This window comes from Schistocerca gregaria, chromosome 1 (genome assembly GCF_023897955.1).
Source record: "Schistocerca gregaria isolate iqSchGreg1 chromosome 1, iqSchGreg1.2, whole genome shotgun sequence".
Lineage (NCBI taxonomy): Eukaryota > Metazoa > Arthropoda > Insecta > Orthoptera > Acrididae > Schistocerca > Schistocerca gregaria.
The window spans coordinates 757,932,629-757,956,611 of NC_064920.1; the positions used below are offsets into that span (position 1 = coordinate 757,932,629).

The following is a 23,983-nucleotide window of genomic DNA, read 5'->3' on the forward strand; positions in this document are numbered from 1 at the left end:
TAAAAATGTTTTATGTAACTTCAAAGAAGTATGGGAGTAATGTTTGATATATTGTTGTTTTACAGTTGTTTTTATTCCGCCTTTTTGTTGAGTAAATTGCACTTTCTAGAGCTATGTGATTAATCTGTATTGTTTCCCTTATTTTTAGCACAACATCTCTCTGTTGCACATTACAAATCAACCATTTTCGAATAAAAACTTATATAAACATTGACAGTTTCAATTTTTCTATGAATAAGTGAGAAACAGGAGGATAAATAATTATGTAGAACAAAAATTTTCCGTAGAGTACCTGGCCCGTTACATATTCTCTCTCAGTTTCTAAATGGTTCACACTTCCTGTTTTAGGGGAATTTAGTAAAATACCGATCACGGAAGTAAAGAAAAAGAGCGTTATGCTCCAACGCCTCACAGATATGCAACACACCTAACATGCAGGTAATGCGAGTACAGCTACTAGGAAAACTACCATAGTCTCTGCTTACTTATGATGGCATGTGGTAACCTATGGTAGTTATACAAATGCCGGCCGCGATGGTCTCGCGGTTCTAGGCGCTCAGTCCGGAACCGCGTGACTGCTACGGTCGCAGGTTCGAATCCTGCCTCGGGCATGGTTGTATTTGATGTGCTTAGGTTAGTTAGTTTTAAGTAGTTCTAAGTCTAGGGGACTGATGACCTCAGATGTTATGTCCCATAGTGCTTAGAGCCATTTGAACTAACCAGTTATACAACTCTATTATTGCCCCTGAGATCACTGCTTCTCACACAAGTAACTCCTGAACTGGCTCCGCGAGACTGACTGCATCCCATTCCAGTCTTCCCACCAAGGAAAAATCCCTGCCAGTACCAGGAGTCAAAATCAGGTCGTCCGCATAGCAGGCAGAAACACTGATCAAAGTGTTACAGAAGGGAATGTTATAGACATCGGGATATGTTTTTCGCAGAGGTAGCTGCCATATGACTAGGAATTATAGTAGTCCCTCAGTTTAAGTGCAACTACTGTCTTCTTTTTCTTTTACAGCTAACCTATTTGTGTCTAAGGTTATCTAATTCCAAGCTCCGCTTACTGCATGTGATTTCAAGATTTGCGAATATACTCACTGACAATAAGCTTTAGTCTGTGATAGTCACTTACAATGAGATATTCAGGTTAACATTGATCTATTGGGTGATATCCTGAAAGCCATGGATCATGGCAGTTGCAGTATTTCTTGACTTCCGAAAAGAATTTGTCTCGGTGTCAAAGATCTCTAAAGGAAGTACAATGACATGGGGTATGGAATTAAATTTGTGACTGTACTGAGGATTTCTCAGTAGGTGTGGTTTTATTACTTTGGATGCAGAGCATCGACAGATGTGTAACTTCAGGCATTCCTGGGGGAAGTATGTTGGGACGTTTGCTGTCCGTGTTGTACATTGATGACCTAGCATACAATATTAACAGAGACCTCAGACCCTCGACGAATGATGCATTTATCTGTAATGAAGTACCATCTGAAAAAACGCTTCGCAAATATACAATTAGATCTAGATAAGATTTCAAAATTATAGAAATATTGACAGATGGCTTTAAATGTCCGGAAATACAAAAATTTGCATAAACTATGACTACCAAATCAGCGAGTCATAATGTCATCAGTCAAGTTATACGAATGCCTAGTCTAACAATTTGTCAGGATATAAAATGGAATCACCACACAGGTTCAGTCGTAGATAATGCAGGTGGTAGACTTCGGTTCCTTCGCGGGATACTGGGAAGATGATAAATTTCTTATTCTTAAATTATTTGGTCACTAACATAACCACACAGAATTTCAACAATAATTCTGTATTATCTCGTCATCTTCCACACCTGTACAGAAAACAGCGTAATCATTCGTGAAGAACGCTGAAAAACAAACATTGTCAAAGAAAACGTTTATGGACCGTCGCGTGTATGTAGTGTAAGAATCTGATGAACTGTTTATCACCTTACAGGACTGCAGTTAATCTTGTCATACATAGTACCGAAAGTCCAAGACGCACTTCCATTAATATGTTACCAGTTTTGACGCACTTAACCATCATCAGACCTGTTCTTAGAAATCCAGTAGCTTAACACTGACACTGAGCGGGGTATTAATGCACAACTCATATAAACCGTGTGGTATGTTCCAAAATTGTGTGATGATGGTAGATGCGTACAAACCGATTACCTATTAATAAAAATAAGTGCGTATTGGACTTCCGTTTTATTTAAATTACATGAAGTTATTAACGTCTTTTGAAAATTGCTGTCAGCGTTTTACAAGACTTGAATGTACTGTACATAGCAGTTTCTACTGAGCGCAGGAAGCTTTGAATGCCGATGTGGCCGAGTTGTTCTAGGCGCTTCAGTCTGGAACTGCGAAACCACTACGGTCGCAGGTTCGAATCCTGCCTCGGTCATGGATGTGTGTAATGTCCTTAGATTAGTTAGGTTTAAGTAGTTCTAAGCTCTAGGGGACTGATGACCTCAGATGTCAAGTCCCATAGTTCTCAGAGCCATTTTTCAGAACTGCAATTAAAGCTACGAATAGAACAGTTGATGTCACTTCTCGTTCTATCAAATCATTATGCCAGGCATACTTCTCTCCAGGTATAGAGGACGACTGCTGTGTGGCGTATGGCGTAAATTTCAGCTGATTAACTTCAGACCTGGCTCAAACACATCTCAGTAAACTGTATGAAATAGCTGATATGCGCAGTATATCAACCTGGGGATTGAAAATCTAGTATGTTGGCGGTAGTCTAGAGAGGTATTGTGACACGTGTTTCTTGGACAACAGTCTGTAATACTCAATCTCTTAGACCTTCCCGGCGACTGGTGTTCCCTAATACGTGATGGAGACGTCGATTTATGGAGTCAACAAAATATCTCGTTTTGAGGACGCGGACCTTCGAGAAAAGATCCAATGTCAACGAAATGACAGTCTGCAATATGCTTGTGAAACGCGCAACAGAAAATTCTTGATTTCTTGCAGAAAGTATTTTAATCATACTAGTCTCAAAAAACTATTGCATATTCTCTAGTTCATTAGACACAACTCGCTAGTTTGGCATCTGACAGTATTTTCGAAGGTTTTATTTTTGTACCTTGTGCCTCGCTTTCAGTCATGGACGAGATGATTATTCATATACGGGACAGGTTATTCATGTGGTTTTGATTATTGTCACTAGTATGTCTCGCTGCTCAGACAAAACTGTTGTCATAATCCCCTGCCATCTGTTAAATAATTTCCATTTATCTGCATGTGCCTTTAGATGTTCCTGCAAAGGGACTTCCCGAATTATAATACCTGTGACAGGTAAATTAGTATTTCGAACTACTATTGACATCATTCATTAGAAAAATGTGACATTTTATGTTGATCGTTAGTCTTCTCATATCATAAACGGACCAAGTAAATATGAATAACGCAACCATGTAGCTAACAGACCAAAGCCAGGGAAACGTTGCGTGTATGTGCAAGTGGATTGCTTTGAAGGCTTGAAGGAGACGCAGTAAGTTTTTCAATTTTAACAGGTAACTGATGTAAATTTTGAATGAAATCTCAAAGGCGTGTTTCTCCTGACGAAGCAACAAACAAGCGACAAATGAAGTTCTGCAGCGCGTAGTGCCCCCCCCCCCCCCCCCCCCCCCTTGCCAGCAGAATACTGCACGAGATGAGATCACAGTAGCAATCGTCACCAGTGCAGAATACCCGACACAATAGGAAGAATGACAGCGGACGCCAGTGGAAAGTTATACTAGGCAGACCTTCACCGTCTCCTCACTTCGCGATGTCCACTACTCAACAGTGAATGTGGACCCTCCTTACCATACACACATAAGACGCAACAACGATATGTTTTTTAAGCACTAAAGCGATATAATAAGCTTTCTTGACACATGGGGTGCGGCAAATTCAACAACTGCTGGGAATAAAAAGCAGGTATCTGTATTGCAAACATTTCAAGACATGAAAACATCCATATTTAGTTTATAAAAGCACTTAGGGTGCACGTTATGTAGCACATTTCACTTTTGTCTGATCCTTTGCTCTCTTGGTGTGTTTCTAATACCTAAATAAAATCAATGAAGTGCGGGACACTCCCCTCGCATCTCTTTTCGTTGCTATGATTGTTTTACTATTGAGAGAGTATTCACGAAAATACTTTTCAGGATGCCTGTTCATGGTGTTGTTTACGTGCAGAAGAAGACACTGTTTCGTTGTCAGTGGGCTGAGAATGACACGGCGACCGGTCGGTACCGTTGGGCCTTCCAGGGCCTGTTCGGACGGAGAGTTTATTGACTGGGAGAGTTTTTGGATGTCCTCCTGAGGGATGTCGTGCCAAATTCTGTCAAAATCCCGAGCTGGCTGGAGGGCCGCGTCCATAATACACCGAACGTTGTCGACTGGGGGGAGATCTGTTGATCTTGCTGGCCAAGGTAGGGTTTAGTATGCACGAAGACAAGCAGTAGAAATTCTCGCCATGTGCTGAAATGCAAACTCGGGGTGACTTGCCGCGAACTGCAATAGAACAGGGCGCAGAATATCGTCGACGTACCGCTGTTTCGCAAGGATGCCGCAGGTGACATCCGATGAGATCCCGCTGTAGAATGAAACGGCACTCCAGATTGCCGGGCCGTATGGCGGCCGACAGTCAGGATGGTATTCCAGCGTGGGTCTCCAGACACGTTTCTGCTTGGTGGTTTTGGAAATCAGCCTTATGCAAACACAGTTTATTTTTCTTATGTTTACCCAGACATGTTTCGACACCAATGTGTCATCTTCTGTGGGTCAGATTTTGTTACTGTAAAGTATAATATCACATTTGTAATAATGTAACTGCTGTAGGCCTAAGAAATACAATATTTACAAGTTGCTTCGTTTTGTTGGACACTCACCTTAAAATTACATCGCTAACTGAACTGTATTATTATGCATCGAATTTAGTGCTCGTTTACGTCGATTTTTGCACAGTTCATTGAGTGTTCCAAACAGTGTTTTGTTGCACAGTGTTTTATTTTCATTCAGGACTCTGTTTCCCTGTATTAGTGCTTTTTGTATGTGGTAGTTCTATATTGTGAGTTTTTGATAGAGACTGTTGCTTTCTCTGAGGATCTTCAGATCAGTCTCCATGTTTTTTGGGTGGTGGTTTTCTTGTATTAGATGGTCTGCAAAAGTGGAGTGTGTACTACTACTTCTTCTTAGGGCTCTGCTATTCATCGGGCCTCAGTTTCAAACAGGACTCAACAATGAAGACAATTCTACTCCAGTCGGGATACCAGCCTGACTGTCGCCCGCCATATACCCCTTTAGACGTCATCCGCGACACCTCTACAGATACTCTACGCCCAATTTAATTTTCCTTCAAGGCAAACCATCCTGGCCTTACATTTTAGCAACATAAAGCCCGCCTGCACACGACAAGAGTTCCTACCGCTTGTCTTCGTTCTTGTGGAACGCTACGTTTGTCAGCAACGAGGCCGAATCTCATCCCGATTGAGAATTTTGGAGCATTATGGGCAGGGACCTCCAACCAGCTCAACAGTTTGACAATGTAATGCGCCACTTGCACGGAACTGGCACGATGTGCTTATGGAGTACTTTCAACAACGCTGTCAACCAGTGACAAGCCGAATAACTGCTTGCATACGGGTCAGTGCCGGCGGACCAACGCGCTCAATTTGTGAAGCTCTTTCTCTTGACTAAGTCATCCAATCTTTCTGAAGTTGTAATCATCTTTTGTGTGTACATGTACATCACATTTATCGATTTCCATCCGATTCGGATATTTTTTTCGCCGTGCGTTGTTTCTTTTCTTTCTTTTTTTATCTTAGGATTGTAATGGCAACTGAGAAGCTATCTGAATGAGAGGTAGCGGCTCTTGTGTGTGTGTGTGTGTAGCACCGGTAACTGCACCTTTCAATTATCTTTGTACTCAATGCAAATAAGCACGTCTCTAACATGCATAACATCTTTATGTGAAATGACAGAGTGAACACAATGTACAGCAAAGAACACCTGCAACAAATAGTATTACGCACCATATTTGTGAGTCTACGTCTCTAGCAATTTGACGTTACTCTTACAAATTCATGTTTTTTTTATTAAATAGTACCTTTTCTGGAAACTGAATTTTATCACCAGCAAAAGACGATATATGACCTGACTTGCACATGATCTGTTGCTTTGAAAAGGCGCCCGTGCCTTACACTAACGCCAGTGAGATAGCAACGGCATTCTTCATTTGAAGATGATGGTGTGAACCAACGAAACGCGTAGCGGAAAAATGAATGCGGCTGAGTATACTTCGTACGAGGGGAATTCAATAAGTAAACCAACACTTTTTTTTCTAGGCCAGTTTTGGTTGAAAAAATACTGAATTTTTTGTGGGGCATAGTGGAATATTAACGTTTCAGCCTCCATAGCTTCATGGAGTTCCGAAAAGTTGCGGCGCTATATTTAGGACTCAAAATGGCGTCCATAAGAGAGATGCGTTCCAAACAGACAGCTGTCATTGAGTTTCTTTTGGCGCAAAACCAGAGCATCACAGATATTCATAGACGCTTGTAGAATGTCTACGGAGACTTGGCAGTGAACAAAAGCACTAACCTGATCCATCTGTCAGGTGCCGGTTGGCCGCACGCAGCTTTGACACCTGCAATATCGGATGCGGACTCACTTTTTCGAGACGATCAACGGATCACAGACAAACACCTCGCTGCAAAACTGGACGTCTCTGTTGGTAGTGCTCACACACTCTTCCACTGACACATACTCAAAGGTGTAAACCCGCTGGGATCCTCGCTGTCTAACAGGCGACCATAAGGAGCAAAGAAGGACCATCCCTGCCGGAACTGCTTGCGCATTACAGGGCTGATCGAACCAGAAGCAAAACCGCAATTCGTGCGGTGGCACCACAGCACCTCTGCTACGAAGAAAAGTTCAAAGCCTCACCCTGAGCGTGTAAATGGCGTGGCGATGGTCTTCTGGGATTGTTATGGGATTATTCTGTTTGATATTCTCCCTCACAGTGCAACGATGAGGACGGAAGTGTAATGTGTTACCCTCGGAAAATGCGGAAACGACTTCAGTATGTTCGTTACCACAAGAATGCAAAAGAACTTCATGACAACGCAAGGCTCACGCTAGTCTGCGTACCCGACAGGAGGTCGCAATACTTCATTGGAATGTTCTTCCTCACCCACGCTAAAGCCCAGAACTCGCACCTTCCATCTGTTTGGCTCAACGAAGGATGCACTCCACGGGAAGTTGTACGTGAATGATGGTAGGTTATTGATACAGCAAGACATTGGCTCCCATGTCGACCAGTAGAGTGGTACCATGTGGACATACAGGCCCTCCCAGTAAGGTAGCGAATGGCCGTCGCATTGAGCGGAGATTACGTTGAAAAATAGGTATTTGTAGCCAAAAGAATGGTGAATAGTATGATACACAGGAATCCTGAACAAAATAAACTTTTTTCGGAAAAAAACGTGTGTTATGTTACATATTAATGGCCCCTCGTATTTGTCAACAGGCACAGCTCCCATGCTGCAGCCCTTTATGGACGAAATATTCATAGACAATGTGTCTGAAGGAGTTTGAATGTTAAAAGTCTCGAGATAATGCGCGAGCTGAAGCACTCGTGTTCCCACGGGGTTAGTAAAAAGAGTAATAATCGCAGCGTTCGGGGCGAAGAATGGCGCAGTACTTTCCCTAGGAACACCCTTCTTGAATTTTCTCTTGAGGGCGGCCAGGGCTGTTTCTGCTCTGTTGCCCTGCCCCCTGTCCGCCCCCCTCCCCAACTCCTTCTGGGTGGCCCAGAGCGAACGGTTCTTTTTTTAGTGTGTGCTCCCGTCAGCAGCGGCTAAAACGTGGTCTACCCACCGCCGCTATCTCACCCCCAACTGTGAAGACACGACTCTCGCACATCAGCAAGGCGGCAGAGCCTATCCCTTTCTTGGGGTCTCCCAAACGACACTGCCATTCGAACCTTTTTTTTTTCCTTGCTGTTGGCGAACTGCGCAGCAGCTTTACTGCCACCGGACTGTGGCGCATGTACGCAATTTCATTTACACGAGTTCTACGGTTTACTCTTGCAGCAAGTCTACCTTTCCTAACTTCGATTTTATTTGATTCTCTTGTTTCATGCTGCTCCTTAGTATTACATCGAAATACTTACGATATGCCGCGACGTGCTCTACACGTCGGCCACAGATTTTATAATTGGGTACTGTAGGTTTCCCTGTGTTTGTTATAAGCATGATCTTACATTTAACCACATTTAATGAGAGATGCCATTCATCACAACCAAAGTGAAATTTTGTCCAAGCCTTTCTGTAATTCCTTATGTTACTGAATACAACAGTGTCGTCATCACACAGCCACATACTGCAGCGAGTCCTAAGTGATAAACCGTTTACGTATACTGAGAATATCAGAAGTTCTACTGAGCTTCCTCGATGCATAACCGATGCTCCCGCTATTTTATGTTTAATATTCGCCGTTCAATATAGTGTATTGTGTGCTATTAGACAAACATTCATCGCGCTAATTACATATTTGCTACTATACTCCGTACGATCATACGTTTGTTAGTAGCTGAAAATGTGGTACAGTGGCTAAGGCCTTGCGGAAATCTAGGAAGGCGTAATCTACCTGTCCACCTACACATGTTGTTAGCACGATGTCGTGAATGAATAAAGCTAGCTAGGTTTCCGACGAGTGACCTTTTCCTTAAATTGTGTTCATTCTTGGAGAGGTTGTTGGTTCCCTCTAGAACGGTCATAACACACTGTCCATTCACACTAATGTGACCACCTGTCAAAAGCCTGAATGTCCACCTTTTGCAGCGTGGACCTCTGCGAGACGTGCAGGAAGTGAATCAATTAATTTCTGAAAGGTACCAACAGGGATGTGGAGCAACGCATACTCCAGTGGCGTGCTCAGTGCCGGTTGAACATCCATTGCGCCAACAGTCCGATCGAGTTGGGCACTTAGATCCTCGATTGGTTTTAAAACCGGGAAGTTTAGTGGCCATGGGAGTACGTTAAATTCATCCCATACGTACTCATCCCCGTTAAACTCATCCTATATGTACACTGGGCGTTTTGTAACACGTTGTATTGTCCCGCTGGTAGATGCCCTCGTACCAAGGAGAAACAAATTGCTTGTAGGGGAGCATATCGCCCCGAATGATAGACATATTCTTTTGTTGGTCCACTGTGCCTTCCAGAACGATGAGATCACCCAGGAAATGACACGAAAACATCCGACCGACCGTAACGCTTCCCCCTCAGCCCTGTACCGTTTGCTTTCAGACGTTCCACGCCTACACGCCAACGACCATCTGTCGGATGTAGTATGAAACGTGTGATTCATTTGAAAAGGCCACCTGTGTGTATGCCTGAATCAGGCACCTGCCGCAAAGATCTGTACATAGCAACATTCGCTGAACGGTCGTTGAGGAGACCCTGTTGGTAGCCCCTCGGTTCATCTGGATGGTCAGTTACTCAACGGTTGTATGTCTAGTCAACAGTTGTCATCTTCGCAGCCGTCGTTCGCGCCTGTCAAATATGGCCCGCAGTGCGCTTCAATTGTCTCGGCGTCAGTTTTGGATAGAACAATTTTGCCATTTTGTGCTGTAACCACGGCGGCCCGCGAACAGTTTACGAAGCTAGCCGTTTCGGAAATGCTTCCACCCTTGTCCCGAAAGGCAATGCCCTTTTAGACATCAGATAAATTGTTCCGTTTCTGCATTACGACAACGACTGCCCTGCTTTCCATGTCCCCCTCCCCAATTCCAACACGCTTTATATACTCTCCACTGCCAGTGCTGCCACCTACCGTCTGTAAATGATTTCTGCACGTCGATACCGAACGTGGGGTGGGGTTACATTACGCATACCGTATTTGACCTTACAATATGCTCTAGGATCCTCCAACAGATGTACGTAAGTGATATTTGGCTCAAATTCTGAGAATCCGATCCATCACCCTTTTTGAAAATAGGAATGACTGCGCTTTACTCCAGTTACGCATGATCGTTCACTGTTCAACAGATTCTCGATGAATATGAGATAGGAAAATGCATAATTCCACAGCGGATCGAGTTTAATGCGTAACTGAAATTCCTGCAGGGCCTGTTGCCTTGTCCACTTGTTCTTCAATACTGCGAATCCCTATGTTGATATCTCTCATTTTTGAGTTTCTGAGGCAAACATTCGTGCGGTGCACTGGCCACACAGTGCTTGTGAAGAAAAGGGGCAGACAACCGTTAATCATCTATCGAATTACTGTAGAACGCCACTGTTAGAAAGAGAACTCTCCAGTAGGCGAGGCTTGTCGCGTTGCTGACAAATGTCAGACCTTTTACTCTTCGTCTCAGAGGAAGAAAAAAAAAAAACAAAAAACAAAAAAACAAAAAAAACGCCGAGGTGCGTGTAGGACACGCGCATTGATCGTTTCGTACAAACTTAATTATGTATATAGGCACTCCATCCATTCTGGGAATCGAGGATCGTCACAATTTTTGCTTGTCGTCGACATTGATACTGTGAAGATATCAGTCGCAGAAATTCCAAGATTTTCGAGAATATTTTAAGTTCAATAACATTAATGTGACATGAAGTCATGCAGGAGAGAGGCGGCCATTTATAATAATCGGTAGTTCTCCATTCATGCTGACTGGGTCTGTCTGTTAATGTTTGTTTCACATGAAACTTCAAACGCAGTAATCGCTCCTGGATATCTAATGATCAATAAATTCCGGAGCGTGTCATATGAGCAACCGAGTCATTCCTTGCCTGATGTTTGGCTTTTACCATTGCGACCCAGTCTGCCTGAATGCAGAACTACTGGTTATTTTAAAGTTGCCGTCGGATTACAAACGACAGGAGAAATATTTTATTCATGTGACATAATTACAAATTAACTATTTTCGGATTTTTCTATACTTGTACTGTGAAACCTTACTTCTTTCGAAATTTCATCATTATAGATTAAGGGGAACCTATAGTTTTTGATGAGTGAGTTTGGGAGACATAAATGGCCGTACATTTTGATTGCATTGACTTAGAAGCTAACATTTACTATATCGTCAAGGGACCATAGACCTCAGAAAGTGGCATAAATTTCAACATTCCTGAGAAAAACGGGTCTAAACAATGGGCGGGTAAAAGGGGTCTTAACAGATACTCATACAAGACACAGACACTCACGCACAAGATGAAAAACAATTTTTTTTTCATGTGATATAATTACAGATTTACGGTTTTCGGATTTGATTTCACTGTGTAATCTTCCTTTTAGACAAATTTCATGGTTCCAGGCCAACTGAAAGTTCCCTACGGGTTTTGATGCGTGAGTTTGTGAGTATTAAAACATGTGACATAAATGGTTGTAGCTTTTTGTTGCATTGACTTAGAAGCTTTAATATTTTATTGCCGAGCGATCGTAGAATTGAGTATGTGAATAAATTTTAACTTAATATGTTTACACGTTCCTGGAAAAAAGAATTTTTAACAATAGGGCAGACAAACAAACAGCCAGACAACGAAGTGTTATGAAAGTACGCAATACTCAAGGCAAAAAATCTCAGCAAACATAGTCCCTAAAGTGCTTGCCTTCAGAGCTACGAGCACTTCGTCATCTTCGCTATTGTGAAGCACATCTCTTCTGCTGAACAAGTGCTCAGAACTCTTAAGGTATGCACTTTAGAGCGCATGTTTGCTGGACTTTTTTTCTTGTTTCGGTCCATACTACCTGTTCCAAAAATATGAAAAGCAAAGAGTTTGCAATAGAAGAGATTTGTTTAATATCATAGAAGATGCAGAAGTGCTGATAGCTTTTGACGTATGCACTTTAGCGCCAATTTTACTTGATTTGTTTTGTTCTTTTCCTCCATGCTACCTGTTCCAAAAATATGAACAGCAAAGAGGTTGCAGTAGAAGAGCTTTAATTCACAGTGTCGAAGATGAATTGTTCATAGTTCGTCAGATATGGGTTCTAGACTCCATGTTTACTAAGACTTTTTGCTTCTAGTATATGTACTTTCAACTGTCTGCGTTTACGCTATTAATTAAATATGTGTGTGAGTTCCTAAGGAACCAAACTGCTTAGGTCATCCGTCCCTAGAGTTACACACTACTTAAACTAACTCAAACTAACTTATGTTAAGAACGACACACACACCCATGCCCGAGGGAGGACTCGAACCTCCGGCGGGAGGGGCCGCGCAATTCGTGACACGACGCCTCAAACCGCGCAGCCACTCCACGCGGCCGCTATTAATTATGAAACACCCTGTATATATTTAAGCATTGTAAATTTTGTTGACATTTGCTTCTGAAATGTAAGGTCTTGAAAACAAACCCAGCCTACACAGAGAATAAGGAACCACTTTCTTTGTGCGCTTTACGTAATTAAGTAACGTAATTATCAATAAACTAACCCAATGTGCGTACACAGTCAGAGCCATTGTTAACAGGTCTGTACTGCTGGGGACACACACAGACCTGATAGAGGCAGCTCAGCATCACGTTTGGATTGTCAATGTGACAGTCGTTACTCACACGGCAGGACTCGCCAGCCCCTGCAAAAGATACAACGGCCAAACATTAGGTGTTAAGGTGAAAGTCAAATACTTCAAATCAGTGCAGAAAATACAATAAGAGTTGCAAGCAGAACCAACCGAATGTCCAATTAAGTATAATTTGCGTACTATACAAACACACAAATTTCACAAGTTATCACTAAACTATAGCACCACTGACAGAAAAGTTTTGGGAAGATCTAAGCAGAGATTAGCAGATAAAGTGTGAAGACGTAACGGATTAACCCAGCAATACCAAAGCATTTTCCATAACATATACTGTCAATGGGGAGGGGAGAACTATATGCATATAATAACAAATTTAAAGAATCGTTAATTGTTGCTAACTGTCATTAACAACACATTTTTAAATAGGTTACTGATGTGTAAGTAGAGTTCAGAACTCGAAAATATCTTTTAAAACACTCTTAGCAATGCCTACGTATTTTCATAACAAAGGGATGATAGGCTACTTTATGACCACCACAAGTTTTTTTTAATTACACAAATTTCCATTATTGTTGTTCTCTTTTATTCACACCAAAATTCTTACAGATATTTAGACGTGTAAGAAGAATCCTGAACTTGGAAATATGAATATAACTGTTGTCAAAAGTAACATCCACTATTATGAGTTAATTTTTTGGGTAAAGTTTTACTGAAAAATTTCAAACAATTGCGGAATTTGGCTGAAGTTGTCTTTAAAGACACTAAATTTTTTCATAATTTTAAAATATAAGATACATGACGAGATAATATTTTGGAAAGGTGGGCGTAAAGTACCGCCCCGCACCCGCTTCATATTTCAAGGGTTAAAGCCCAATCCAGAAAGTGCAAAAGAAAAAGAAGAAGAAGTTTTGTCCTGAGCCTTATAAGTGAAGTAGCTATCAAAATAATTTTATGCTGTGATGTAAGCTAACAAAAGTTCTCAGAAATCAAAAGTAAATAAATCATCAGTTGCAGAGAATTAAGAATGCAACAAAATTGTAAATTTATTTAGCATTTCTTTCACCTGGCAAGGTAACGACCATCCTTTACACCTAAGCAGACATCCTTACTGAATCAACATAACAATATAAATAGTAGTACATAATATTAAAAACGATCATAATATTCACAGTTACGGAAATGTATATATGGAATTTAAGAAATGCCAGTCTTATTGACATTTTGTTCAGCAATCTTCGTTAAGTTCTCGTCGAATGAGAATAATAATAGCTAACAGAAACATGTAGCAGCAGCAGAGAAGTAATCAAACGTGGACAAGCAGACTCATCATAAGAACAGCGAGAAATAATAGGGTAAGATTAGCAGATGAGATGGAATGAAGCAATAACGTCGTAGAGCTCTGGTTTGCTGTTGCACAGCAATAAAACAGCTTAAATATGCCGAGAGGGAAGCTGCACCGACGATAATAGACAAAGCTTTAATTTCGTCTTGAATGTAGAGCGGATTTCGATAAGATCCATATTATAAAAAATGTAGTTTCTTCCAGAGTCATGTTGCCGAAACTGAGAAGAATTAGTGTTATGCAAAGGCAAAGCCAGAATACTGGACACATTTGATTTCGTGTAATGGAATGATGATATTCGAGGAGAGGTACTGAGGTCGCACTGACTAACAAGGGAATCTCCCCTTCGCACCCGCTCAGATTTAGATATAAGACGGCCCAGTGGATAGCCCGTCGAAAATTGAACACAGGTCAAGCATGAAAACAGGAAGAAGGTGTACTGAACTGTGAAATAAGAGGCAAAAGAGAAAGAGTGAACGGTCCAAGCTGAAGATCTGACAAATCGTGCTTAAGGTTCTGTGGTCACGGCGTTGAACTGCGGAGTGGCAGATACGAGTTCAAATATCGCTCGTACCCGCCAGACATTTTTTTCACAAAATTATTAATTTTCCATCCGGTCATTGACCTGTCTGTTCTGCTATAGCCTTGGCAATTGTCTACTATACACTGGTGAAAGAATAAGAGTCCTGTGATAAGAATACATTACCATCTTGCACAGGAAACAAAAACGGAAAATTACACCCCTCCTCTATGCCCCAACTGCTTCCCCATCCACTGTATGCAAGAAATGGTGTACATTATCATTTCTAAGTTAGGTATCACAGACTGTAGCCAAAGCAATGAAATCCTGCAAGTACAGGGTTTCCTACTGTGTCAGGAACACTACAGCCCAGTGTGTTTTTAATAGCAAAGACAAGATCCAGTTATTAGCCAACAGTGGGGTATACAAAATCACCTGTTCTAATTGTCACAAATTTTACATGGGTCAGTCAGGCAGAGACATATCAACTAGACTGGCTGAACATGAACGCAGCTGGAGGTTGCAGAATTCAGACTCTGCATTTGATGAGCATGTGCTGAGTGAGGGTCACATCTACCAGCCAGTGTCCCATGTACTTCACTTCTCAAACAAAGGCCATAAACTAAACCTGCTGGAAGCCCTGGAAATTAACAAACATCTTGCTCACAGTCCAGATCTCATCCTAAATAACCAGACACAACTCAACACTTCCCCTCTCCTAAACTTCATATAATCATCTTTGTTGTTCATTACTTCCCACACTCGCTCTTCCTACATATTACCATTTTCCTGTAGTCATTAAATTGTTTTATTTGTTGCAGTTGTCTTTGTATTCCACATAGGTTGTAGTTTCAATAGTTAAGAGTTTCCTTTTAACTTGTATTACTGTCGTTTAACTCCCCTTGTAGTTGTCTCATCAAATCCTGTTCATACTTTACTTTGCTCATTTATTTAATGAAAACTTGTATACAGCCACTGCTTTGTGTATAATGTTAATGTTAAAATGCAGTACCACCACACTCTCAAACTGTAGGTTCAATCAAACACCTCAATTTTCCTGCATTTATTAGTTTCTGTTTATTTTATTGATATTGCTTAAATTCCTTATGTATTCTTTATTTACATTGACAACTGTCTCTTCTTTTTTAATTGGTTGTGTATCACTCTAAATGTTTCATACCTCTTGATGCAGCCTTGGCTAGTACTAATTTTATCTTATTTTATTAGTTTTGTTTATTAAGAGAAACTGTTATGTAGGCATGCTATTTCTATTTTGTGCTGAAAGTTTTCCTGTCAACTCCATTGATATTTATGTACTGTTCAGTTTTTACTATTTCATTGCAAAGATGTTACTTACTGTATGTTTCTACTTCACTCTAGATGATTTACTTCTCTTCCAATGTTGTCTGTCAACATTTAACTTCTTTGGTGATAATACTCAGTAAATGTCTGAAGATGGCCTTGTAAGCAGAAAACCGGTTAGTTATAAAAGTAATATTGTAGAACAAAAGCAAACTGGTGCTTTTCATTTATTATTATCGCAAGTAAACGTGGTGAATACTGAGAGCAGGTAAGATGGTGCATAGACCTCTCACAGAAATGAAAACTATCAATAAACGGTTGTGAACTGTGTTAAAATAAGAGAATTTAAAAGTCAAAACTTCCAAAACGGAACGCAACAGTCATAACATGTGGTACCTGAGAGGAAGAAATAGGAGATACGTACGTCTGGAAGTCCCTTCCTCACATCTCGCTGTTGCAAACGGAAATTACACCAAGACACAGACACACATCTGAACGCGGAGAACAGACACGTCAATGACCGAACGAATAGTTCTTAATTTCGTGAAAAAAAATTGTGACATGAGCGAGATACGAAGCTGATCTCCCCCTTCACAGTCCAACAACATAACCACAACGTCATGGCTACGCACGTATGCTCAACGCTGCACATCTTGAGCTTGGACTGTTCACTGTTTCTGTTTTTCTTTCTATTTTTTTATTTTGCTTCTTTTATCACAGTTCAGTACACCTTTCATGGAGAAGAAATAAAAAATTTAAGTTTCGCCGATGACTTTGTAATTCTGTCAGAGACAGCAAAGGACATGGAAGAGTAGTTGAACGGAATGGACAGTTTCGTGAAAGGAGGATATAAGATGAACATCAACAAAAGCAAAACGAGGATAAGGGAATGTAGTCGAATTAAGTCGGGTGATGCTGAGGGAATTAGATTAGGAAATGAGACACTTAAAGTAGTGAAGGAGTTTTGCTATTTGCGGAGCAAAATAACTGATGATGGTCGAAGTAGAGAGGATATAAAATGTAGACTGGCAATGGCAAGGAAAGTGATTCTGAAGAAGAGAAATTTGTTAACATCGAGTATAGATTTAAGTGTCAGAAAGTCGTTTCTGAAAGTATTTGTATGGAGTGTAGCCATGTATGGAAGTGAAACATGGACGATAAATAGCTTGGACAAGAAGAGAATAGAAGATTTCGAAATGTGGTGGTACAGGAGAATGCTGAAGATTAGATGGGTAGATCACATAACTAATGAGGAGGTACTGAATAGGATTGGGGAGAAGAGAAGTTTGTGGCACAACTTGACTAGAAGAAGGGATCGGTTGGTAGGACATGTTCTGGGGCATCAAGGGATCACAAATTTAGTATTGGAGGGCAGTGTGGAGGCTAAAAATCGTAGAGGGAGACCAAGAGATGAATACACTAAGCAGATTCAGAAGGATGTAGGCTGCAGTACGTACTGGGAGATGAAGAAGCTTGCACAGGATAGAGTAGCATGGAGAGCTGCATCAAACCAGTCTCAGGACTGAAGACCACAACAACATCACAGTTCAGTACACCTTCTTCCTGTTTTCATGCTTGATCTGTGTTCAGTTTTTGACGGGGTGTCCACTGTCCATCTGTCCATTTGACCGTCTTACAACTAAATCGGAGGTGGGGGGGGGGGGGGTGCGTTGGATAAGGAGTTTACCTTACAAGAAACCGAAGAAAGGAGAGAGTGTGGAAATGACGTCGCTTATCCCGTCGCATGCACTCTAACTGAGCCTATGAAGGACTGTCGTGATCAAAGAACCGAATGTTACACATATCTAAAGCTTACAAGGCTTGCTCGAGTTGTAAGGGTTTTTGACCGTTCCAGCCGCGTTGAAGTACATCACAATAATATAGCTACAATATAATTATCTACAGCAACATTTGTATATCATTGGAATTCATACAATTTCAGCCAAGAAATGACTTGCTACATAATTTTATCAAAATATAAACCATGTGACAGTAAGAATGTTATAACTATGACAGAGTGTACAGGTAGGGCTGGGATACCTAAAATTCATTAACAAATATTTCAAAACAGAATATCTAGAATGCACCCCTTAATACTAGAAAAATCTTGATCTACGATATAATGAAGTAAGTTATTTGTGCTGGTTCCCATAAAGCAATAATGAGAGCCCTGAATGTCCAGTCACAAGAGACGATCTCTCTCACGTCGTTCACATTTTAAAAAATTGAGGATGAGATCAGTTAGAACAAATACTCTGGTAGTGTGGTAATAAGAAAATTATCACCTTCTGGCTGTCCAGCTGACTAAGTAAAGCTGTAGGTGAGCTGTGAACACTTACTTGAGGTGCGATGACACCGCCCCTCCACAAAGTGGGCATTCTCGCGGCACTGACAGCGCCCGGCGCTGTCGCAGACGGAATTCTCGCTCAGGTTCATAACGCACTGCTCGTTCAGGAAGCACGGATCGCCCACAGTAGTGGCAGCTGGAACATGTGAACACATCCAGCACTGTACACGTGTCAGAACAGCATGGCCGAAGCTTAAGTCTGAAATACCCCCCGATTTTTAGAGGCTGTACAGTACTGGTCATAAAAGTAAGGAACACTTGTGATTTATGGAACAGTTGAAGGGTTGACACCTTCGTTATGTTCAGTATAAGATCGATCCTATAAACACATACAAGAAAACTGCGATGCATCAACCCTTAACTGATATCATACGATTTTATAACATAAACGGTATCATGATGTCTGTCAGACTCCAAAATTCTACTGTTGTTTCAAACAATGCTGTCTTAAGTTATTAATTGTTTACTGTCCTCAACTAGTTGCAATATGTGTTTTAAAACAAATGAAACCGAAATATCAAATTAATATTAATAATCAAGAAGACAATACAGAAAGTACTCAAGTGATGTTCTGAAAAAGTGGGCTTCTCCATCTTTCTCAAAAATCTAGAAATAAAGCTTTTAGTTTTTAAACACACCGTGTGCCAGTCTTTCTTAAACAAATTTGCTGGATAGTCTCAAGAATCAATTCATATTTTGATGTTACCTTTCAAATTTTTTAGAGACCATAGTGCGTGCGCTGTGTTAAGTACTGGGTCCTGATACACACAATCCTTAACCCGTATTGCGCCAGTTTTCTTGGCAGGTACATCCGAAGTCTACATCGACCATGGAAAGGCACAAGTATTTCATCAATAAGCATAGCATAGCCTGGAAACTAACACTACTGACGGTTCACAATAAAGATGTTAAAAATCTTTGACACTGTGGCAGTGGCATCTGTTTTGTTTTCTGTCCCCTCGTCTGGATTACCAAATAAAAGAGGTTTGGCTACGAACAAAATCTTTTTCTGTAAAAAATAATACGTTCGGTTGCACCCAATGAGAAAATATCGTCTGTGGATTCACTGCCAGATTTCGAGATTGCTGTGAATACAAGTAACGTAACTGGTATCATGATGTCTGTTAGACTGCAGAAGTTCAAGAGCATGAATATCATCTAATAAAGGCATGTTCGTTTGGGAGTACTTTTATTTTACAGATATTATTCCTCAATCACTGAAGTTTCTCATCTAAAATGTTATGAGTGAATGCAGACCTGGGAGTTGTTATGCATCTTGATTCCTATCCGAGACATTATCCCTAAAACGCAGACCAGGTATCTGCAATACGATGTTACGTTGTCTTGTTCTTACGTTAGTTAGCGGTGGCGCATTTCTCCATATCAAAAAGCATCCCCCATATAAAAATCACGGCGATATGACTGCTTTTGACTCAGATAACGTTCATATGTTTGTATGTCCACCGTTCCATCATCACCACCACTCTCATCCACCTCCAGATTTGAATTCGTATTCTCAGCACTCTCTATCCCAAAATCTCGATCAGTGTCGTCCAATACTTCTCTAATTTTCTTCGCAATTGCTTTTCTAAATCTGGTTCGTTTACTCTCAGAACTCTTTGAAAGTATCCAGTCTTTCCAGGGTTTTTTGAATGGTGATATCGACCTAGGAGAGGCTCTATATTGTGCAAATAAACTACCAGATACTGTCAGTAATAACAAAAATAATATTATACCATTGTTATCGTAAGAAACATGCAATGTTGTTTAACGCGTCTGACGGGTAATGACTACGTCTGCGAGACGTCATGACGACTTTATTGCGGATTTACTGAAGGCCAAATAGTGCGTCTGGCACCCCACCTTCAGAGCAAGAAACCAGCACTACAACTGAAAGGTACGCGGTGGGAAAAGGCGAAACGACCCAAGAACGGGAGCGGATGTGCACCAGAAAGCTCGACAGCCGACTCATAGACGTATGATACCAGTTAAGGGAGGATTGTAGAATTGGAAAACATATTTAAGTGCTGTCACGTGGATTGAGTGCCGGAACAGCGGTAAAAAATACCTCAATGTCGCACTACTCACAAGGCAAGCATACACCACTCGAGTTACCGATGTTGCTTATCTTTTGCATTGTTGTAGTACATACTTAGCTGCAACAAATACTGATCTGGTACGACATGCTTCTCAAGCGCTTTTGAGAAATCGAATTTCAAAGTTTTACGAGTCTGTTGAATGCCAGCCGTCGAGTAATGGTGATAACCCATCAGCTAGGCGTTTGTTCAGTATTGCATTCGAGTAACGCAATTTTCTTTTTTTTTCTGACACATACATGACTTCAACGAATCATATTTCTTCAGAAAGCAACAACAATAATAATGATAATAAACACTGTCGTACATTCGTAGTGACGTATAAGCGAGGAAATTATCATTTATATGTCGATACACACAGGCCCAAGCCACAAATACAGATAACGTTATTCAAAGCAGGTACACACACGAGTGTATCCATAAATATTATAAAAATGGATGTATGTAAGCATATATGTATGTATGTTCCACATCTCCTAAACCATCTTCCTGATTCAAGAGGATAAGAAGCACCTGCCTACCAAAGGGGATGGAGTTGGGGATGCAAAAGAAGTGTAGCCCACGACTCGCAAATGTCCACACTTTCTTCATCCAGTATTTGAGAATAGGGCACTTAGTGACTTGCAACAAACCTTACACATAATTTTAAACCTATACGAAACTTTTTCAAATGATTCTGAGCACTATGGGACTTAACATCTGTGGTCATCAGCCCCCTAGAACTTAGAACTACTTAAACCTAACTAGCCTAAGGACATCACATACATCCATGCCCGAGGCAGGATTCGAACCTGCGACCGTAGCAGTCGCACGGTTCCGGACTGAGCGCCTAGAACCGCGAGACCACCGCGGCCGGCCGAAACTTTTTCTCACTGGCGACCCCCACAAAATTAAGAAAGGAAAAAAGTTTATTACTTGCTACATATTCATTGTTCATGCTGTAAAACTGCTGCATTAGGCGTGACGGTTGCATTTTTACTACTTAATGTATTCGCGACGCAATTGCACACACAGTTCACATGTACGACTGAACGTAATAGTAAAGTTACATCATTCTACGACACATATCTAAGTAAAATAGTAAAGTTACATCATTCTACGACACATATCTAAGTAACATCATAAGCACTGAGATGCGTGAAAACTGAAGGATCGTGGGTGACGTTTAAATTTATTACTTCTACGCTACTAACTCTATTCGCCGCTCATTTAGAATACAGTATCCAAATCATGTTAGTGCTTCATACTCCGAGCTAGGGTGGCTGCGGCCGGACAAACTGCGTGACTACCACACTCTATGTCTACTTCACCGACTCCTCATCGCGCAAGCACCCCAGTACCTAGCCTCAGAGATTAAAAACCTGTCATGCCATCATAATCGAAACACGAGGTCACTCTTATCTGGTATCCTAACTGTGCCCACTCACAAAACAAAAACTTTTGCAAACTCCTTCTCAGTTGCCGCTGTCCGCCTCTGGAACAAACTGCCCCTTAACTTGAGGAAAATTCAATCTCCTGTTGCTTTTAAGAAGAAGTTGAAGCATCTCCTACTATCATCCGCATAAAATTCTCCACAAAATTAATGTGCAAGGCCAATCCTCTCATCTGTCAAATAGCAAAGCTAGCGTCTCCTATCTTGCTCCTGAGATGCCTTCCTCTTCATCTATCTCTATTAGCCACGCAGTCTCCTATTCCTTTATATTTTCCTTAATTATGTTTGATCATGTCTCTATATTCTTCTCCTACCTTCACCATGAGTCTCCCTCATACTCCCTGCTGCCAGCACTCCTATCTAAAATCTTTCTCTTCAATAATGTATTCTTCGAGGTGTACCTTTCTAATTGTTTATCTCACTTTTTGTATTAGATGTAGTTTAACATGCCTACTAAAACATATGACTGTAAAATAAGTAGAATGCCTGGTTAGATGTAAGAGAGGGCCTGATGGCCCTAATCTTGCCAGGTTAAATAAATAAATAAATAAATAAAATAAATAAATAAATACAGTATCCACTTATGCCACTGAATGTACCTACAAAATTGTATCGTTGTACGACATATAGTTCGGAGATGTGACGTTAGAAATACTTAGCAGCCTGAATATGAGACTCCAGGGGGAAATTCTTTAGAGACACAGATAGAATATGTGTATAAATGTGAGTGACGTATGTTAAATATATGTGACATGGGGGTATGCGGGCAATACCGCGGGTAAAAAGTTCTTCTAAATCCCTGGATCGATTTCCACCAAACTTGGTAGACATATTACTTTACTACTGTGGCTGGAGAGAAATACTGTGGGGATGAGAACCAGCAAACTCTTACTGGGGTGGAAGTGATAACCTGGAGAAAAGAGGGGGAGACAGACAGGGAGAGGGGGGACGAGGAGAAGGGCGGGGGAGGAGATGGACACAGAAGGGACAGAGGAGGAGATGGACAGAGGGAGGGAAGAGGAGGGGATGAGCAGAGAGAGGGACAAGGAGGAGATTTACTATTAGAATTGCGATAAATACGTACCCGGGCAATGCAGGGTTCTCAGTTAGTCGATAAACAAATGATCGTTTATCACAGTTCCTTATAATATCTTGATTATACCTCGTCGACGAAAGGAACTCTTAGATTATTATTGGTATTCTCCATTTGCGAAGAAACATCATTTGCTGTAGTGATTACAAAAGAAAAAAAGTAGTGTTGCTCAATCGCAATAGGCCTACGCCTTCAGCGGTAGCACTGAAGCCGGTTCTCGATGGCTGGCGCTCTCGGTTCGTAAAACTATGAACCTCGATTTCTCAGAAACGTTTCAGAAGCACATAGCATCAGAGAAACAAGTGTCACTTGTAAGTAGGTACTACAATAGTGGGAAAGATGGGCAAATTTGGTGACCCGTTGGCGCACGTTTGCCCTCTTAGCATTCCTTGCCTAATCGCACAGACAAGTATACAGTGCTCCACTAGCAAGGAGGTGTTTTCTCACAAACAGCTCGTGTGCCTGAACGTGATAGCCAGCTGGTTAACAATCAACATCACCTGTCAGCACAAAGCAGCACAAGTCATGCAGAAATAATGTATCTTGAGATTTATATTTCCATTTGGACACATCTGTCGTATTAAATGGTCAACTCGGTTCATGGCAACGATCCGAGTTGCAGCTCCCTAGCTAGCGACTTCCAGGGGCAACAAAATTTGATTTTCAATGTTTCATATAGTTATTGATCAAATTATAAAATTTAAAATGCTATCAAAATCTACTCCTTAAGAGATATGCGTTGAAGTTACAAAAGTCATGGGAGACCACCAAATATCGTGTCGGACCTACTTTTGCCCGGCGTACAGCAGAACCTCGATGTGGCAGGGACACAACAAGTCGATAGAAGTCCCCTGCAGAAATACTGAGTCATGCTGCCTTCACAGCCGTCCACAACTGCGAAAGTGTTGCTGTTACAGAATTTCGCGCACGAACTGACCTGACGGTTATGTCCCATAAATGTTCGTTAGGATTCACAGCGGGCAATCTTGGTGGCCAAATAATTCGCTCGAATAGTACAGATTGTTCTTCTAACCAACAACTTTGGCCCATTGACGTGACGCATCGTCATCCACAAAAATTCCATAGTTGTTTGGAAGATGGAGTCCTTGCATCGCTGAAAATGGTGTCCAAGTAATCGAACATAACCATTTCAAGTCAATGATCGGTTCATTTGGATCAAAGGGCCCAGTCCACTCCGTGTAAACACAGGCCACATCATTGTGGAGTCACCACCAGCTTGCACAGTGCCTTGTTGACCACTTAGGTCCACGGCTTCGTGGGGTCTGCGTCACACTCGAA

At 41.3% G+C, this 23,983-nt stretch overlaps 1 protein-coding gene across 1 annotated transcript in view; it reads right to left on the bottom strand.

Annotated features, from left to right (window-relative positions):
- The window catches only part of LOC126267912 (prion-like-(Q/N-rich) domain-bearing protein 25), a 199,195-nt gene that overhangs the window by 19,390 nt on the left and 155,822 nt on the right, over nucleotides 1–23,983 (bottom strand). Inside the window, exons 4-5 of the mRNA XM_049973225.1 lie at nucleotides 18,056–18,199; nucleotides 12,463–12,603 (exon numbers count right to left, since the gene is read on the bottom strand). Of these exons, the coding sequence (XP_049829182.1) occupies nucleotides 12,463–12,603; nucleotides 18,056–18,199 (285 nt within the window). The remainder of the gene's footprint in view (nucleotides 1–12,462; nucleotides 12,604–18,055; nucleotides 18,200–23,983) is intronic.